Here is a 17,822-nt window from a genome sequence, read left to right on the forward strand (position 1 = left end):
AAAATGAGAATACCCCAGACAACAGAACAAAAGACAGGCCTCTGATGAAAATAACAACCTTTCACTCAATAGAATAAAATAAGAGTATAGTACAAAAATAATGGGTATCAGAATAAAAACAGCAATAACGTCAATGACTCAACAGAAACAAAAATTTCATTTCAGTATGATTTGACCTAAAAAAATAAATAAGTACATAAATACAACAGATCGAGATAAATCGCGAGTCCATAAAGCAAACGTACTAAGTAAAGATTCCACGACATCGCCACGCCACTCCATACTAGTCAGCATTGGCATGGTTATTGTACATGGTGTTGCTAAGACTCCTGACCGGGGAATGACCCATGTTTTGGGGGGTTTGTCCGCAACGTAGAACACAGGATGTTTTATGAGATGATTGTAAAGCGAATGGCCTTCATGTCAAACCCTTGTTTTCATTTTGACATAAACCAGACGGGCTTGAAAGGGTGGAACGGTAGCAGATATTCTGGAAGACTACCTCTTCAACTGAAATCTATCTGTTCTCACAGACGACTGTGTATACAGTAACAGTCAGATCTCCATTTAGTAGTTTTTTTTTTTTTTAACTCAGAAGGGGGAGAGAGGGGGGCTAAAGGAAAGGCAAGGTTCAAAGTGGGATTATGAATAATTTTCAACTAGAAAAAGGTCAAATTCATGTCCGTTTTGAAAGATCACTTGCTTCTGAAAGCTCAGAGTTTGGAAGCACAAGGATGTCTTATCCCTGAAGGAGTTTCTGGGGAGTTATGAAGTTGAAGTGGATGGACCTATACTGAACAAATATATAAAATGCAACAAGCAACAATTTAAAAGATTTTACTGAGTTACAGTTCATATAAGGAAATCAGTAAATTGAAAATAATTCATTAGGCCCTAATCTATGGATTTCACATTACTGTATAAACAGATATGCATCTGTTGGTCACCTTTAAAAAAAGGTAGGGACATGGATCAGAAAATCAGTCTGTATCTGGTGTGACCACCATTTGCCTCATGTAGCATGACACATCTCCTTCACAGAGAGTTGGATCAGGCTGTTGATTGTAGCCTGTGGAATGTTGTCCCACTCATCTTCAATGGGATGGCAGATAGCCTAGTGGTTAGAGCATTGGACTAGTAACCGAAAGGTTGCAAGATCGAATCCCAGAGCTGACAAGGTAAAAATATGCTATTCTGTTAGTTCCTAAGCTGTCATTGAAAATAAGAATTTGTTCTTAATGGACTTGCCTAGTTAAATAACAGTTAGAAAAAATGGCTGTGCAAAGTTGCTGGATATAGGCAGGAACTAGAATATGATGTTGTATCAGTTTGATGCAGAGCATCCCAAACATGCTCATTGGGTGACATGTCTGATGAGTATGCAGGTAACGGAAGAACTGGGACGCTTTCGACATGGGCTGTGCATTATCATCCTGAAACATGAGGTGATGACAATGGGCCTCGGGATCTTGTCACATTATGTGTTTTTTTCTGTGCATTGAAATTGCCATTGATAAAATGCAACTGTGTTTTTTGTCCGTAGCTTATGCCTGCCCATACCATAATCCCACCATGGGGCACTCTGTTGACATCAGCAAACCACTCGCCCACGTGACACCATACACGTGGTCTGCGGTTGTGAGTCCGGTTGGACGTACTGACAAATTCTCTAAAACAACATTGCCTATGGTAGAGAAATTAACATTAAATTATCTGCCAACAGCTCTGGTGGACATTCCTGCAGTAAGCATGCCAATAGTATGCTCCCTCAAAACTTAAGACATCTGTAGCATTGTGTTGTGTGACAAAACTGCACATTTAAGAGTGTATTTTTATTGTCCCCAGCACAAGGTGCACATGTGGAATGATCATGCTGTTTAATCATCTTCTTGATATGCCACAATTGTCAGGTGGATGGATTATCTTGGCAAAGGAGAAATGCTCACTAACAGGGATGTAAACATATTTGAGAAATATGCGTATGCGTTTGTGCGTATGGCACATTTCGGGGATCTTTTATTTCAGCTCATGAAAACAACCCTTTACATGTTGCGTTTATATTTTTGTTCAGTGTACTTATGAGGACATAATCAAGTACATGGGCAGGAAGGGAGGGAGGAGTCCATGTCCTTCTTAGTGTCTCTTGGTGCTGTTCTGAACTGGGAGTTTAAACAAGGGGTGTGTCCCAAATGGATCCCATTCCCTATAGTGCACTTCTTTTGACTAAAGTAGTGCACTATATTTAGGGAATAGGGTGCCATTTGAGAAGCAGTAAAGTTCCCTAATGGGCTAGGATCTCCTATCAGTTTATATTCTGTTTGCAAAAGAAGAATGAAACTGTACCAAAAAAAAGCGATAGGTGTTTAGCCACAGACAGGGTTGCCACAACCTGAAACGACCCACAGTTGAACATAAAAAAAACATGTTTTTGGCAGCCAGAGGGAATTTAAAACACATTTACATACAGCACTTCTCCATTAGCATAACCTCAGATTCTAACAAATGCTAAATGTGTGTAGAAACACAATACTCTTCCTTCTGCAACAAACATCTGTAAGCCTACCTAAACACTTTAGTGTATCATCTGCAGTACAGCACTAGTGATTGAATAGCACATGTGTTGTCTTAATTGGCCAACAGTAAATTGATTGAATGTGTGTCTGTTTAGGCAAACAATTGGCCCATATTGCAGAAGTAAGTAACTACTCTATGTTAATCCTTCACAAGGAAGGCCTACATATATCTTTTTGCTTTAGTGGAGCATTTTGTGGACCCAAAGTAGGGTTATCGTTTTTCTGGCAGAATAAAGATGGACCCTGTGCCAAACGAAATGTCAGAAGACTATAGCAGTGATTCAATCCAAGGTGAGTTACAGAGCTGCGGACTAAACAGTCGACAATGCACCTTTTAAAGGCATTTCCCCGATGTTCACAGAGATCGCATTCATGGTAAACACTGTACATGTCAGATAAAGCATGCATTATCTTAAAAAGTCTGTTACATTACGCTGCTCTTGAACACGCCTTGGATTGAATCCTGGCCCATGTATACAAACTCAGTTTATAGTCAGTATAAAGGTGGATGAGTCCTGTTACTTGTTTACTCTTTCAGCATGTCAAACTCTCATTTTGAGTATTAAATGGCAGCTTAGTTGAGAACTACATTTTTAATGGTGGCAGTCACAGGCTGCCTTTATAATGGCATTATTCCTGACATAACAATGGATCAAACACATGTAAAACATTTGACTTGGTTGAGATTCTTAGAATGTCATTGTCCATAACACATACACTACTAGGTAATATCTGGTCATAAGGCTAATATAATGGCTGTTGTCTTGATCCGCCACTATCTGTTAGTTCAGATGTTAGGTCGATTTCTTTGTCAGTGTTACAGTAAGTTGTGATACAGTACAGTATATGGCAGCTTCAGGGAAACTGGTCAAAGCTATCATGGAGACACTGCATTAAGTCTCACTCACATACACTCATCCATCGATCCATCGATCCATACATCCCCACACTTAAAAAAAAAAAAAACATAACCCTTTACACTCATGGGAATTGGCCTAGATGGATAGGGCTCAATTTAAATGTTTCTTACAGAAGAAATATGAAATGCATAACCATGGTAGCAAGTGAAAGGGAACAGTTTGAAGATTATGGGAAATTAGTTGACCCAAGGTGAGGACAACAGTTCATCTGACACAAGACCGAAACCAAACATTACACTCGATTATATGAGCATTTTACTTTTAGCTGCATTCGTTGAGAACGAAATCTGAAAATACTCTGGATACATTCAGTAACATGATAAGAATATTCCTGGAAATTGTGGGGTAGGGGCAACACAAGACAAAACAATGACAACGGTTTGAGTGGCTCTCCTAGCTGTGCCGTTCAGGAACTAAAGCAAGCACATTTGTAGTTGTTTAGGTTTATCCCCTCCCTCACACAATTAAGGTTGTTAATGCAATCCAAAAACAGATCATTATAAATTGCAATCTGGGTCAGGTGGGCATCATTTGAAAGCTTATTCTATTACCAACATGACTAGATAAGTTATAAAATACAACATTACAGTGTTAGGGTTTTACAATGGAATTCAGGGAAACAGATCGTCATTTTGGTGCACATCGAAAGGAGTCAGGAGTTCGTGTGCTGCGACATTTTCTTCACAATAGACAAAACATAGGTTTATTCAGTTCAGAACATCTTGTAACTGTACATCAAACATATTGATCATAAACGTTAACACTGTATATGACATGAGTTTTATCCTATGGAAATGTGAAGTGCACATTTGGATTCATGGGTGTTTGGCTTGCTTGTATGACATCAAAGCTGTATTTATTATAATCCATCTTTCAAAATAAATCGAGTCCTCTTCATTTACAGAATTTCCCTCACTCAGACAACAAAAATGTGCAAAGGTTGCCCAATTAGCACGAGGGATGGGGGCAACTTCTTGTCGAGGGAGGTGCTCAAGTTCAGAATGGCTGTCAGTCAAAACCCATACAGCGCTGTCAAGCACAGAGCCAGAGCTCTGACGTTATGTCTAGCATGTTACTTTACAGCCACTGCATTCCAATGTAGGCGTTTATCAGTGCCCAAATCTGCCATTTTCAACCCGTATACGTGTATGAGTGTAAAGGGTTAAAGTAACATGATATATAACATATGACAACGCACAACAGCTTAAAAAAAATAACATTACGACTGAAACCATGGAAGTCTATGACATATTTATGATCGATAACCACATTGCATCACATTTAATGGACGGTAACATGTTATTTTTTCTGGCGTTAAAGGCAACCCAGTTCTATGTGACCGAAACATGTCTACATCCAGGGCAGACACGATAAACCCCTGATACCAGCCACTTCTTGGGGACCAATGATCCCAGTTACATGATTTAACAACGATTCTTCAGATCCAGGCCATAGTGAGCGTGTGGCTGTCTCGAACTAGGTGATGTTTTTTCCATGCATCTCGTTGGTGTGTGTTAGGCTTGGGCAGTATACCATATACCGGGGTATTTGGGAATAGCCACGGGATGGTTTTTCAATACAGTCGCATTCTTCATTTCACCTGTTACATAATTATTCATTATGAAGCTTACTGGTAGTACCCAGACACATGGTGTTTGTTTACAAGCACACAATGACCGAAGCCTTGCGAGTCACTCACTATTGTGCAACACATGCCATCTAGTTAAAGTATGAAATTCACAACTAAATGTTTGCCAGCTAGATATCTTATAACTATTAAGTTACCTGTCCAAAATGTGCTAAATTCTCTGCAGTAGCTAGTTAGCGATCTAGCTAAGTGGTTAGCTTCTTCCAAAATCAAGCTTTGCTTGCCAGTAACAGTAGAGAATCCCATCCTGGATCAAGAGCCTTGCTTTATCATGTTTGTTTTGTGCATGCAGCAAATTGTGAGTAGCATATAACTTTATGAGCTGGGATATCTGTCCTGAAAACAGTTTAGGTCAGAGACTGTATAAAATGTTCGCAAAGTACTCATTAGCATTTAGTTAGCATTCTCTATGGGACTTGACATGTACTTGTTAGCATTGCTAACCTTCGGATTAGGCTTAGTGGGGTTTGAAAATAGTGCCCCTTGTGTCCAGTGCCAATATTACCAAATATCCCGGTATGACACAAGGTCGGTATGAAGGTATGACAATCTGGATACCGCCCAACCCTACTGTGTGTGTGTACAGTTGAAGTCGGAAGTTTACATACACTTAAGTTGGAGTCATTAAAACTCGATTTTCAACCATTCCACAAATTTCTTGTTAACAAACCATCGTTTTGGCAAGTGGGTTAGGACATCTACTTTGTGCATGACACAAGTAATTTTTCCAACAATTGTTTACAGACAGATCATTTCACTTATAATTCACTGAATCACAATTCCAGTGGGTCAGGAGTTCACATACACTAATTTGACTGTGCCTTTAAACAGCTTGGAAAATTCCAGAAAATTATGTCATGGCTTTAGAAGCTTCTGATAGGCTAATTGACATCATTTAAGTCAAATGGAGGTGTACCTGTGGATGTATTTCAAGGCCTACCTTCAAACTCAGTGCCTCTGCTTGACATCATGGGAAAATCAAAAGAAATCAGCCAAGACCTCAGAATTTTTTTTTGTAGACCTCCTCAAGTCTGGTTCATCCTTGGGAGCAATTTCCAAACGCCTGAAGGTACCACAAGTTCATCTGTACAAACAATAGTATGCCAGTATAAACACCATGGGACCACGCAGACGTCATACCGCATCGGAAGGAGATGCGTTCTGTTTCCTCCTTGTTCTGTCTCCTACTTTGGTGTGAAAAGTGCAAAGGACCTTGTGAAGATGCTGGAGGAAACAGGTACAAAAGTATCTATATCCACAGTAAAACGAGTCCTATATCAACATAACCTGAAAGGCCGCACAGCAAGGAAGAAGCCACTGCTCCAAAACCGCCATTAAAAAAGCCAGACTACGGTTTGCAACTGCACATGGGGACAAAGATCGTACTTTTTGGAGAAATGTTCTCTGGTCTGATTAAAGAAAAATTTAACTGTTTGGCCATAATGACCATCGTTATGTTTGGAGGAAAAAGGGGGACGCTTGCAAGCCGAAGAACACCATCCCAACCGTGAAGCACAAGGGTAGCAGTGGCAGCATCATGTTGTGGGGGTGCTTTGCTGCAGGAGGGACTGGTGCACTTCACAATATAGATTGGATCATGAAGAAGAAAAATTATGTGGATATATTGAAGCAACATCTCAAGACATCAGTCAGGAAGTTAAAGCTTGGTCGCAAATGGGTCTTCCAAATGGACAATGACCCCAAGCATACTTCCAAAGCTGTGGCAAAATGTCTTAAGGACAACAAAGTCAAGGTATTTGAGTGGCCATCACAAAGCCCTGACCTCAATTCTATAGAAATTTTGTGGGCAGAACTGAAAAAGCGTGTGCGAGCAAGGAAGCCTACAAACCTGACTCAGTTACACCAGCTCTGTCAGGAGGAATGGGCCAAAATTAACCCATTTATTGTGGGAAGCTTGTGGAAGGCTACCAGAAATGTTTGATCCAAGTTAAACAATTTAAAGGCAATGCTACCAAATACTAACTGAGTGTATGTAAACTTCTGACCCACTGGGAATGTGATGAAAGAAACAAAATCTGAAATAAATCATTCTCTCTACTATTATTCTGACATTTCACATTCTTAAAATGAAGTGGTGATCCTAACTGACCTAAGATAGGGAATTGTTACTATGATTAAATGTCAGGAATTGTGAAAAACTGAGTTTAAATGTATTTGGCTAAGGTGTATGTAAACTTCCGACTTCAACTGTATATGTGTCTGTGTGTACATTTGAGTTGCGCTGGTCTGTCGTATGATGCTTGTTGCTTGGAGGACAATGGTGTCCAATTCTCAGCCTAGTTCCTCAAATTATGTATGTGAACATCAGTCAACCTGAGGGTGAGTTTTCCAGCAGTATTAACCAGATCTCAGTAACACGGAGAGGGTCAGCAGGAAGAGGTGTATGTGGAAGAGGGAGGAGGTACTTCAACTCTGTCTGCCTCAGGGGCTGGCCCCACCACTACAAGAAGGGATGGGTGTGCCTCATAGCTGTGGTTTAAAGGGTGTCGGTCGGTCCGCCTCTCTCTCTGCTCCCCTCTCTGTCCATGGGCCCTTGGGCCTGTCAGCCCTGGCTGCCACAGGAGGACAGGCTGTCGTAGAGGGAGTCACTGAGGGATTCGGGCGTCTCTCTCGGGGACATGATATCTTCTGGTCTCTCCTTCACCAGCTCCAGCCCTCCGTCCTTCCCTACCTCTGGGGCACTGGGCATCCTCCCCTTACCCCGTGTCCTGAGCCCCGTCTGGGGTGGCAGGGGGAGGCTGCATGGGTCAGCAGCCAGGGGGCCCTGGGGGACACACTGTTTCAAACTCTTGGAGGAGAGGAAAGGTGGGCACATGAAGAAGGGGAGGGTGGATGGGGAAAAGGGGAGGATATGGATGGTAGGGATAGACAGGGATCAGATGCTATAGTTAATTATTTTATTTTAGATGTGAAATTTACCAGGTTGAAGGGAAACATTTATATCTGCCACTTCAATAAATGCTTTTGTCAGTAACCATGTTTCCAGCCAACCATTTTTATGGTAGTAAAATACCTGTTGGATAAAAAAAAACTCACAACAGGCCTAATGTCAGTAAATTTCCTAAATTACATCAAAAAATATATATTTCACGAGTGGATAATTTTATTTTTTTTCCCCATAGAATATTGTTGATATTGCAATTGTTGATAAATTTGCAGTCACGTAATGCTATGTTGTGTGGTCCTGCCACTACGACTTGGAAAAGCATGCACAGTTTATTAGGCTACCGATCAAATAAGCTATATGAACTTCACATGGTGGTGAATGTGCACTGTCATAAGATTGATGCTCCTTTCCAATAAATATCTAGGGTCTTAACTTGTATGGTGGTGACATGATGATTGCTGCTTAACTGCCAATTGACAAATAAAAATGATCTAGCTTTTATTCATTATCTCAACATGTACCCTCTACACTGTGTCTGTGAGCACGTGCCAAGATGAGTGGGCAAACTTGCCATTTTTCGCAGGTCTTTTGAGACAAAACCATTAAAATCGGTACATGAAAAGTTATACGACGAAGTGATTCTTATATGCACTAGCTAGGTCATTATGCACAGCTCTTTATTTGCAAAAAGACAGTTTGTTTGAAACACACTGTTGCTGAGAAAATGCACATATTTCTTTGTGCAAAATTTATTGCTGGAAAATCTTTCCAAAAATGGGATGGAAACCCAGCAAAACATACTCTGAATGGTGGGTTGGAGTTTGAATGGGCCATTGCACTCTTCCCCCCCCCCCCCCCCCCCCCCCCATGAACTTTCTTGTTGTCATTTCTTAAGAAAAGCAAAGGAGTGTCTGGAGGGAACTTGCTGTGCATTTCAGTCCAGGCTGCCATTAACACAGCCCATTCAAAGGGAGAGAGTCAAAAACAAGTTAGTCAAAACTCTTTTTGACTTGAGAGACATGATTGTGCCTCGTTCATTATGACTGAGACTTGTAAAAGTGTGTTTTAAACAATGTACATTTGTGATAGCTAGGCATAAAATAAGATTATATCTTGATTTCTTTTAAACAAGGTCTAGTTGCGGCCGCAATCGGACTAGATTGTGAAACATTTTTGGCGGAATTCTTGACTGCCGAGAGGATTGACGGACCTTCATGTCTTAAAGTAATGATGGACTTGGTCTTTTACCAAATAGGGCTGTATATCATCCCTACCTTGTCACAACATAACTGATTGGCTCAAAGGCATTAAGGAAAGAAATTCCACAAATTAACTTTTAACAAGGCACACCTGTTAATTGAAATGCATTCCAGTAGACTACCTCATGAAGCTGGTTGAGAGAATGCCAAGAGTGTGCAAAGCTGTCATCAAGGCAAAGGGTGGCTACTGTAGAAAATAGTAAAAATAAAGAAAGTAGGTGTGTCAAAACTATTGACTGGTACTGTGTATACACACACACAATATTTTTTGCTCAATCTGATTAGGTGGGCATGGCTCCCAAGTGCCTACACCCATGCCTACAGTAGGACTGATACATGCCCCTCCAGCTCACCGGCTCCAGAATTCTCTGACCAACTACTGTCTATCATATGTGCGCACAGGCAGCATAGAGAAGAAAAATGCATGTTTAGAACTGATAATCGACCTCATGGTGCAAGAATGAATACAATTAATTGATTACGATACTGTGCTTAACACCCTCTCAGCAGTCAAGAATTCCACCAAAAATCTTTCACAATCTAGTCTGGTTGCGGCCACAACTAGACCTTGTTTCAAAGGAATCAAGAAATAATCTTATTTTATGCCTAGCTATCACATATGTACATTGTCTAAAACACACTTTTACAAGTCTCTGTCACAAATAACTGCTCCAATAAGCCCCTTATGGTGAAAGAGGGGCTTGCAGAATCATGACCCTTTCGAGTTTTCAGTTCATCATTCGCCTGTAGGGGGTCCTGAGTGCTCTGGGCATTACTGAATCGAATGAACGAAACGAGTCAGGGGGAGACGGGGAGTGGCTGAACGAGTTGAAAAGATCAGAGTCAGTAAGCTGAACTTCCCATCACTCGTCAAAACCCCTTCTCCATCTCGTTTCCACAGCAACCCCCACCTCCCCCTCCCCTGAGAAGTGGCATGAGGAGTTAGGCGTCTTTCAATCTAAATGCAGATAACTAACATTGCACTCCGCTTCATCCCTCCTTCCCGCTCTCTCTCTTGTTGGAGGGCAGAATCTGAGGATAATGTCAGCTAATGGGACTATGGTATAAAGTGCTGACAAGGGATGACAACTGACAGACAAGTGATCAAGGCCCCAGCTGTCTTTCTATCAGCCTCATCTCTTAAAATATTAATAAAGAGAGGAGCTTTCGTCATTTCATTTTTCACTGTAGATGAGAAAGTTGGCACATGTCAGCACAGAGTACTACATTTCTTGTTAACGATGGAGATGAACTCAGCTCGCTGACTCACTCACCCTTCTGGAGGGGGTCCTCTGGCTGCCCGGGTCTCCCTGCACATCCAGGTAAACATCACTGACTCCTGCAGAGTCTTTCAGGTTGGGAAAGGTCCAGTCCTTGGTTGGGGGATTTTGCATATGAGCCCCGTAGGCATCAATGTCTACAAAAGAACAAATATAATTCAAGATGTAAAAACAGAGCTTAGCCTAGGTGTTTTGTTTCAAGATTTAAGCTTGTGTGAATAGTTAGTCCACAGTTTTAATAACACACAAAATGTTGGTTTTGCAGAACTGATCAAACTTACGCAACCATATCTAAACCACTAATGTAAAATGTCAGCATTGAAATGGCCTATATGGGAACACAACAAGTCCTATGGGAATACAAAGTCCAAGAGTCCAAGCTGACCCTCATGGATGGTGCTGGACAGGTGCATGTTGGGACCTTTTCCCTCCAGTCCTGAGCCATACAGGATAGATGGGTTGACTTCATCCAGAGATGACAGCTCTCTCTCCAGCGTATGGGCTTTCCGCGAAACTTTCATCTTGGCCCCATGTTTCCCCTGGGAGCCTGAAAACCCTTGCTCTCCCTGTAGCTTCCCCTTAGTGATGCTCTTCCCTGCTGCATTACTGGTATAGTCTGGCATGGGGAATGTGCCGATGCCACTGTCGAGGGTACGCATGGATGCACCAGAACCTAAACATTGAGGAAAGAACAATGAAGTGAGACTAGAGTCAGGGGGAGACGGGGAATGTTAGTCAAGGGAAATGGATGACAGACATTATTATGACTCTCACCTGTAATGTGCTGGGAACTAATGGACTCTGCCAAGCTCTCGTCTGATGTGACCTCATCCTTGCCAATCATATCAGAAGCCTGAAACAACAAGGGTTACACTCCATGTAAGATTGAATCATATTACTGATGTGTCATTTATTAATTTGTCTATAGTGTATAAGAGGAGAAAGAAAAGTTTACCTGGTCCATCTCATCCCTGCTCTTTGTGTGGCTGATCCCATCCCTCTGGTGACCGAAGATGGGCCGCGACCTCTTCGAGTCAAAGGAGAGGCGTCTGTGTGCCATTCCAAAGGTGGTAGGTATAGCTCCCCTCTCGTCCACCCTGTTTCCAGAACAAGACGTCGAGGGACTTAAGAAAGAAGAAGTTACAAACTCATAGGGGAACTAGCTTTCGACATATACTAATCAAATTAGATCAGATTTGATCATAAGAGAAAGAGTTTAACCCTGTGGCAAGTTTTGTAATTACAGTGCATTCAGGAAAGTATTCAGACTTTATCCACATTTTGTTACGTTATTTGTTACGTTGTACCTTATTCTAAAATGGATTAAATCGTTTCCCCCCCTCATCAATCTACGCACAATACCCTATAACGGAATTTTTGCGAATTTATAAAAAACTGAAATATCACATTTACATAAGTATTCTGAAATAACACATATGGAATCATGTAGTAAAAAAAACACCATTTGCCTTGATGACAGCTTTGCACACTCTTGGCATTCTCTCAACCAGCATCACCTGGAATGCTTTTCCAACAGTTTTGAAGGAGTTCCCACACATGCTGAGCACTTGTTGGCTGCTTTTCCTTCACTCTGCCGTCCAACTCATCCTAACCCATCTCAATTGGGTTAAGGTCAGGTGATTGTGGAGGCCAGATCATCTGATGCAGCACTCTCGTTCTTGGTCAAATAGCCCTTACACAGCCTGGAGGTGTGTTGGGTCATTGTCCTGTTGAAAAACAAATGATAGTCCGACTAAGCGCAATCCTGATGGGATGGAGTATCGCTGCAGAATGCCGTTGCAGCCATGCTGGTTAAGTGTGCCTTGAATTCTAAATAAATCACTGACAGTGTCACCAACAAAGCACCCCACACCATCACACCTCCTCCTCCATGCTTCAAGATGGGAACCACGAAGATCATCCGTTCACTTACTCTGCGTCTCACAAAGACACGGCGGTTGGAACCAAAAATCTCAAATTTGGACTGGTCAGACCAAAGAACAGATTTCAACTGGTCTAATGTCTATTGCTCGTGTTTCTTGGCCCAAGCAAGTCTCTTCTTATTATTGGTGTCCTTTAGTAGTGGTTTCTTTGCAGCAATTCGACCATGAACGCCTGATTCACGCAGTCTCCTCTGAAAAGTTGATGTTGAGATGTGTCTGTTACTTTAACTCTGAAGCATTTATTTGGGCTGCAACTTCGGAGGCTGGAATGTGTAGGTGTCCAAACTTTTGACTGGTACTGTATGTAAATAAGGTATCTGTTTTTTTTTATCACATTTGCATACATTTCTAAAAAACCTGTTTTGCTTCATCATTTTTGGGTTATTGTGTGTAGATTGATGAGGATGATAATTCTTTTTTACAAAATGTGGAAAAAGTCTATGGGTCTGAATACTTACCAAATGCACTGTATTTTGTAATCATCATTCAGTACACTCATGGCTGCAAAATTATACGTTTGTGCAAGACTTCTGATGTATTTAATGTAATCTTAGGAACATAATTTAAGATTACATATCATTCTTACCTGTTGAGGAGCTGCTGCATGAAGTTGTCTGCGGTCACTCCTCTGTACATGAGTGACAGTTGGCCCTGGGCCTGGTCCATCACCACCTCACAGGAGTGACCCCTGCCGGAGCGGTCCATCCCGACCCCGTTCACATATGCCCGCTCCTCCTCCAATGCCTTCCGCAGGTCCTCTGCCTTCTCCATCAGCATGGAGATGTTCAGGCTCTCCACCACCTTCCGGGGCCCACCTGACTTAAAGTCCTTAGCTCCTCCGCCGGAGGCAGAGGACGACGAAGGAGAGGGTGACATATTGTTCTTGAGCTTGGACACTTCTGGTTTACGGCTGAGGGCGGGGAGCTTGCTCTTCCTCAGGCCGAACCAGCTGGCGATGCCGTTGGAAGCCTTTTGCTTGGGCTCAACCAACTGGCCCCGGTCCTGCTCCTGCAGCTTAAGCATGTTCTCCTCGATGCCACGCATTACTTTCTGCTCGATGGCCGACTGGGGCACTGGTGGGCCGGACGAGTACTGCTTCTTGTCGTTTTTCATGATGGCTTCAGTAGACGACCGCGGTGGCAGAGGAGGAGGAGGCGGGAAGCTCTCTGCATGGACGAAGGTCTTCTTCTTGCTGGCCAGGAGTTTGCTTTTGTCCTCCAGCCTGGGCAGGTGTCTCTGAGCCAGGGCGCGGTCCTCGTGAGCAGGCCTGACCCCTCGGGGGTAAGAGGAAGCCTGGCCGACCTTTGAAGGGGACTTTGAGGAAACTTTAGTGGGGCTGTTTTGAGGGCTAGGGGTAGTTTTACTGTGGTGGCTCCGGGTGATGGGGCACTTCCCATAGCTCCTCACCACGGAAGAGGTCTCTGTATTGGAGGATAATGTGCCCATCTTGATCTTTGGACCATCTGCTTTCGCTACATATATCCGGGGAGAGAATGATGACTCCTGCTCTGCCTTGGGTATGGATGATGGGGTAGCTGATGATTTGGCGCCTGATTCATGTATTGGACCTGGCACCCTGGGGTGACTGCAGAGGCTGGTTTTGGGGTATTGCTTCCCTTCAAGGGAATCAGTGTATTTCTGATGTCTGTGCTGCTCTGTCCCAGTTCTCTCGCCTTGCCTTTCAGCAGTCTTGCTTTTCTCAATATTGTTGGTGGGGGGTTTACCCACGTTACTTTGTGCATCCTTCTTGTCCATGGGCTGTGCGCCTACTGGCAGGTTCTCTGTGCTCTTCAGTTTCCCCAGAGCAGCCAGGCGCTCTTTGAATGGGTGGTGACTGGACTCACTCTGGGGTTTTCCCTGCACCAGCCTCTTGGGGGTGGAAGACCCAGGCGACCGGTCACCTTGCCTGGCTGCAGACTGGGTTGGCTGGGGGGGTTCACAGATTGGCTGACTGGGCTCCAGAGTTGCACGGTGCTCCTGGTGCCTGTCCCTCATGCTGGAGTAGCTGGGGCGACTACTGTGTGCTTTACTAGCAGCGGCGGAGGACGAGGAGGGTAGGCTGAAGTGTTGGTGGGGTTTGTGCCAGACAGGGCTTTCTGAGTCAGTGCCCTGGTCAGTGCCCTGGTCAGTGTCCTGGTCAGTGTCCTGGTCAGTGTCCTGGTCAGTTTCCTGGTCATCTGGTTCTGGGGATGAGTCAGGGTGCTGTGAAGATGGGTGGCTGAGGAGGTTCTCCTCCTGCTGCTGCTTGTCTACAAGCCCCTCAGGTTGGGTGTAAGGGAGGTACTGGGGCGTCCCATCTGACGTGCAGACTTTCTCGTAGTGAGCCACCTTCTGAGAGCCCCTTTGTGTGTGAGAAGAGGAGGAGGAGGGGGCTGCCTTTGTACTGTGGCTGGGTTTGGGCGCAAAGTGGCTGCTGAACGCTATCTCCTTGACTGTGGGAGGGGGGCCCGCACTGTCCTCTGGCTTGGGTGGCGAGGTGGGGGCAGAGTGTGTGGCAGTGTAGGGGGATGAGGACAGCTGCTTCTCCCTCTCCGTGGTGGTAGCTTTGCGGGTCAGGACAGGTGAGTGGTACACCTCATAGTTGTTGTTGTTCCTGCAGGGGATCTTGGAGCTGCGGGTGAGCTGGGGACTTAGACGGAGGGGGTTGCCTGGTTGTGCCTGGTTCATCCCCGTCGGGATCTTCAGGAACTTGAGCAGCCGGGACGGGGAGGAAACGGGGGAGGGCTTGACTTCACCTAGGCCTGTGGAAAAGGTGGGGCTGAGTGCAAGCTTGCTCTTGCCAGAGGGAGGCAGGGCCTGAGCTGAGCTGGTCCTCTCGGGAACCGGGGCTGGAGAGTACAACTCCACCGCCACCTTCTTGCAGACAGACGTCTCATTGGAGGAGAAGTAGAGCCCGTTGCAGACCTGCTCGCTCACTTCCTGATCTTCTTGATACCCTGGGTCTGTCTCCGTGGCAACAGGGTCTGTATGTGAGGTAGGGGTGTGCAGGCTGTTGTTCACATTGTGTGCCACTGATGCAGCCTCTTCTTCCAGGTAGCAGCACTCCTCTGGACTGTCCCGGTTTTGGGTCAGCGATGTGTGCTTCACATCCTCACTGTGAGAGGGTTGCACCTCAGCCGGAGGCAGCGGTTTGCCAAACGGATGCCTGTCTTTGTGTCTTTGAAAGTTCCTGGTCTCCTTCCGTAGCATCCCGTTGAGGTTGGCTTGGATTAGCGAGGAGATTGGATCAGAAGAAACCAGAAGTTCTGGATGCTGCTCTAGAGAGTCCACTGCTGTTTTGTGCATGTAGCACTGGCTTGTGCTGCCAGTAGAGAAGAGGTGGGGGAGAGCTGCTGCCTGGGGAAGGCCTGTGCTCTGTGCCAACGCCCCCTGGTCGTCTGCCCAGGCCTGCCCGTTGAGGCTCTCCACTCTGCCCGGGTGTGCGGCGCCGTGGACCTGGGCACACTTCAGCAGGCTGTCCAGGCTACTCTTCTGGGAGAGCATTTGGCAGGAATGGCAGTCCCTGTGCTGGTGCTGTTTGTGCAGGGCATGGTCCTCCTGGAGAGCCCCTTCTCTGTTGGTATAATCATGGTTGTCCGAGTCTGAGCCGGAGAAGTGGCAGCGTGACGAGGGATGTGCTACCAGGTGCTGAGAAGAGGGTAACCCAACAGAGGACATCAGGGACATCTGGTCTCTTTCCATGGAAACCAGCGCCTGACCCAGGTCGTGGTGTGGGGACAGGCAGGAGGAGGGGTGGAACTTGAGGGGGTCCGACTCCTCCAGCTTGCGCAATACTTCCAGGATGTGTGCTTTCTTTTTGAAGAACGGAGACAGGGCCTCTATGGAGGTGGCAGGGGCCGGGGCCAAGCTGGCTGTTCCGTTCTGTGTGTGGTCCCCATTGCTCTGCATAAACAAGGACATCAGGTTGTAACTCCACTACATCTTCATCAGACAATACAAACTAAAATCAAAAATGTTGCCAGTATGGCTAAAATCTAAAGAAAAGTTCTCATCTACAACATCTAACATATTGCGTGCATAGTGCAGCAGGACTCAAATGTATTGATTTCATGTTGACAATCGATTGTGGAGGTTCCTTTTTACTTTGATGAGAACAAAACAACATTTGCTTCGATACTTCAGGACTTTTTGAGGGGACCTGCAACTCATGTTTCAAGTGAACATACTGTAGTGAACTAACTGCCCAAGTCCCCAATGACTCTGTCACAGCAAAAGAGGACATCCTGAGAATGCTGAGCACCCCTGTCCTGGCAGGGGGAGGAATAAATGAATGAAGGAGAGAAGAGTGGAGAGGCAACTGAAGTCACTTTGGTTACACATGGCCAGCCAACCTTAGGAAGCAGTCTTTATCTTTAATTAAAGAAGCAATTAATTCTGTAATCAGTGAGAAAACTTCTCCTCCAACCTCCTCCTCATCCCGTCTTCTTGGAGAGGAGCCAATCTGTTAACTAAAATAGTCACCGCCAGTGGGGACCTCTGGGATTATCCAATTAAGACAGAGGGGCGTGAGACAGAGCCACTTGCTTAGTTTACACAGACCATTCGTTCTCTTCCCCTGTCATTATTTCCACTACTACTCCACTGGCATTCTCCAAAGCCATGGCATGTAAATTTGATGAATCCAAGTAACAGGCCTGGTTTCTACAGGTTAGGGCCCACTTGATTACCTCAGCATACACTGTGGATTGTTTTCCCTTTTCAGTCTCCCTCCATCTCTCCCAAGTGAACCCAAAGAGCCATTGCGTGCAAATTTGACAAACCCAGTCGAATGAGGTGACTTTGAAAACCCCTCTGCCATCGCTGCAGAAGTGCCTATTCTGATGCAATGATTTACTTACTACCTAATAAATTCTCAGTCTACACCTGGGAGTTCTGATAAGCCCATATATATGCAGTATGTATATATACACAATCTGGACGGGTGATGCACTTGGATCAGGGGAGCTGGGAGTGATGCAGAGCTTAGCTGAGGATATGGGGGTGGAGAACCGAACTGTATGGTATTCGGTCAGTCAGTCAATACATTTCTCTACTCATGGTCCATTAAAAGCCCAGTGCAGTCAAAAACATGAATATACATTGATTATACCAAACATTAGGAACACCTTCCTAATATTGAGTTGCCGCCTCAGCATCCATGAGAGAGGATCTATGTTGTAAAGTAGTCCTTCAACAGTGGACTCCATCAATGTGTGTGATGGGTTAGTGGTATGGGCTCTCTTAAGGGGTGCCGCATTGATCCAAAACCTCCATCCCACTATATTCTTGTTTAAAATCCCAGAGCCATATGG

The 17,822-nt window shown here is 44.6% G+C and overlaps 1 protein-coding gene across 4 annotated transcripts in view; it reads right to left on the reverse strand.

Annotated features, from left to right (window-relative positions):
- Positions 1–7,247: 7,247 nt before the first annotated feature.
- LOC110494193 (nck-associated protein 5-like) overlaps positions 7,248–17,822 on the reverse strand; it is a 103,274-nt gene continuing 92,699 nt past the window's right edge. For 2 of the 4 annotated variants that reach the window (XM_021569021.2, XM_021569022.2), the window contains 6 exons: positions 13,118–16,413; positions 11,544–11,712; positions 11,363–11,441; positions 10,974–11,261; positions 10,583–10,725; positions 7,248–7,950 (listed from right to left, as the gene is read on the reverse strand). In XM_021569021.2, the coding sequence (XP_021424696.2) occupies positions 7,705–7,950; positions 10,583–10,725; positions 10,974–11,261; positions 11,363–11,441; positions 11,544–11,712; positions 13,118–16,413 (4,221 nt within the window). In that variant the 3' untranslated portion in view covers positions 7,248–7,704. The remainder of the gene's footprint in view (positions 7,951–10,582; positions 10,726–10,973; positions 11,262–11,362; positions 11,442–11,543; positions 11,713–13,117; positions 16,414–17,822) is intronic. The other 2 variants (XM_021569023.2, XM_036950261.1) reach the window with 2 other exon arrangements.

Source organism: Oncorhynchus mykiss, chromosome 17 (assembly GCF_013265735.2).
Source record: "Oncorhynchus mykiss isolate Arlee chromosome 17, USDA_OmykA_1.1, whole genome shotgun sequence".
NCBI classification, from domain to species: domain Eukaryota; kingdom Metazoa; phylum Chordata; class Actinopteri; order Salmoniformes; family Salmonidae; genus Oncorhynchus; species Oncorhynchus mykiss.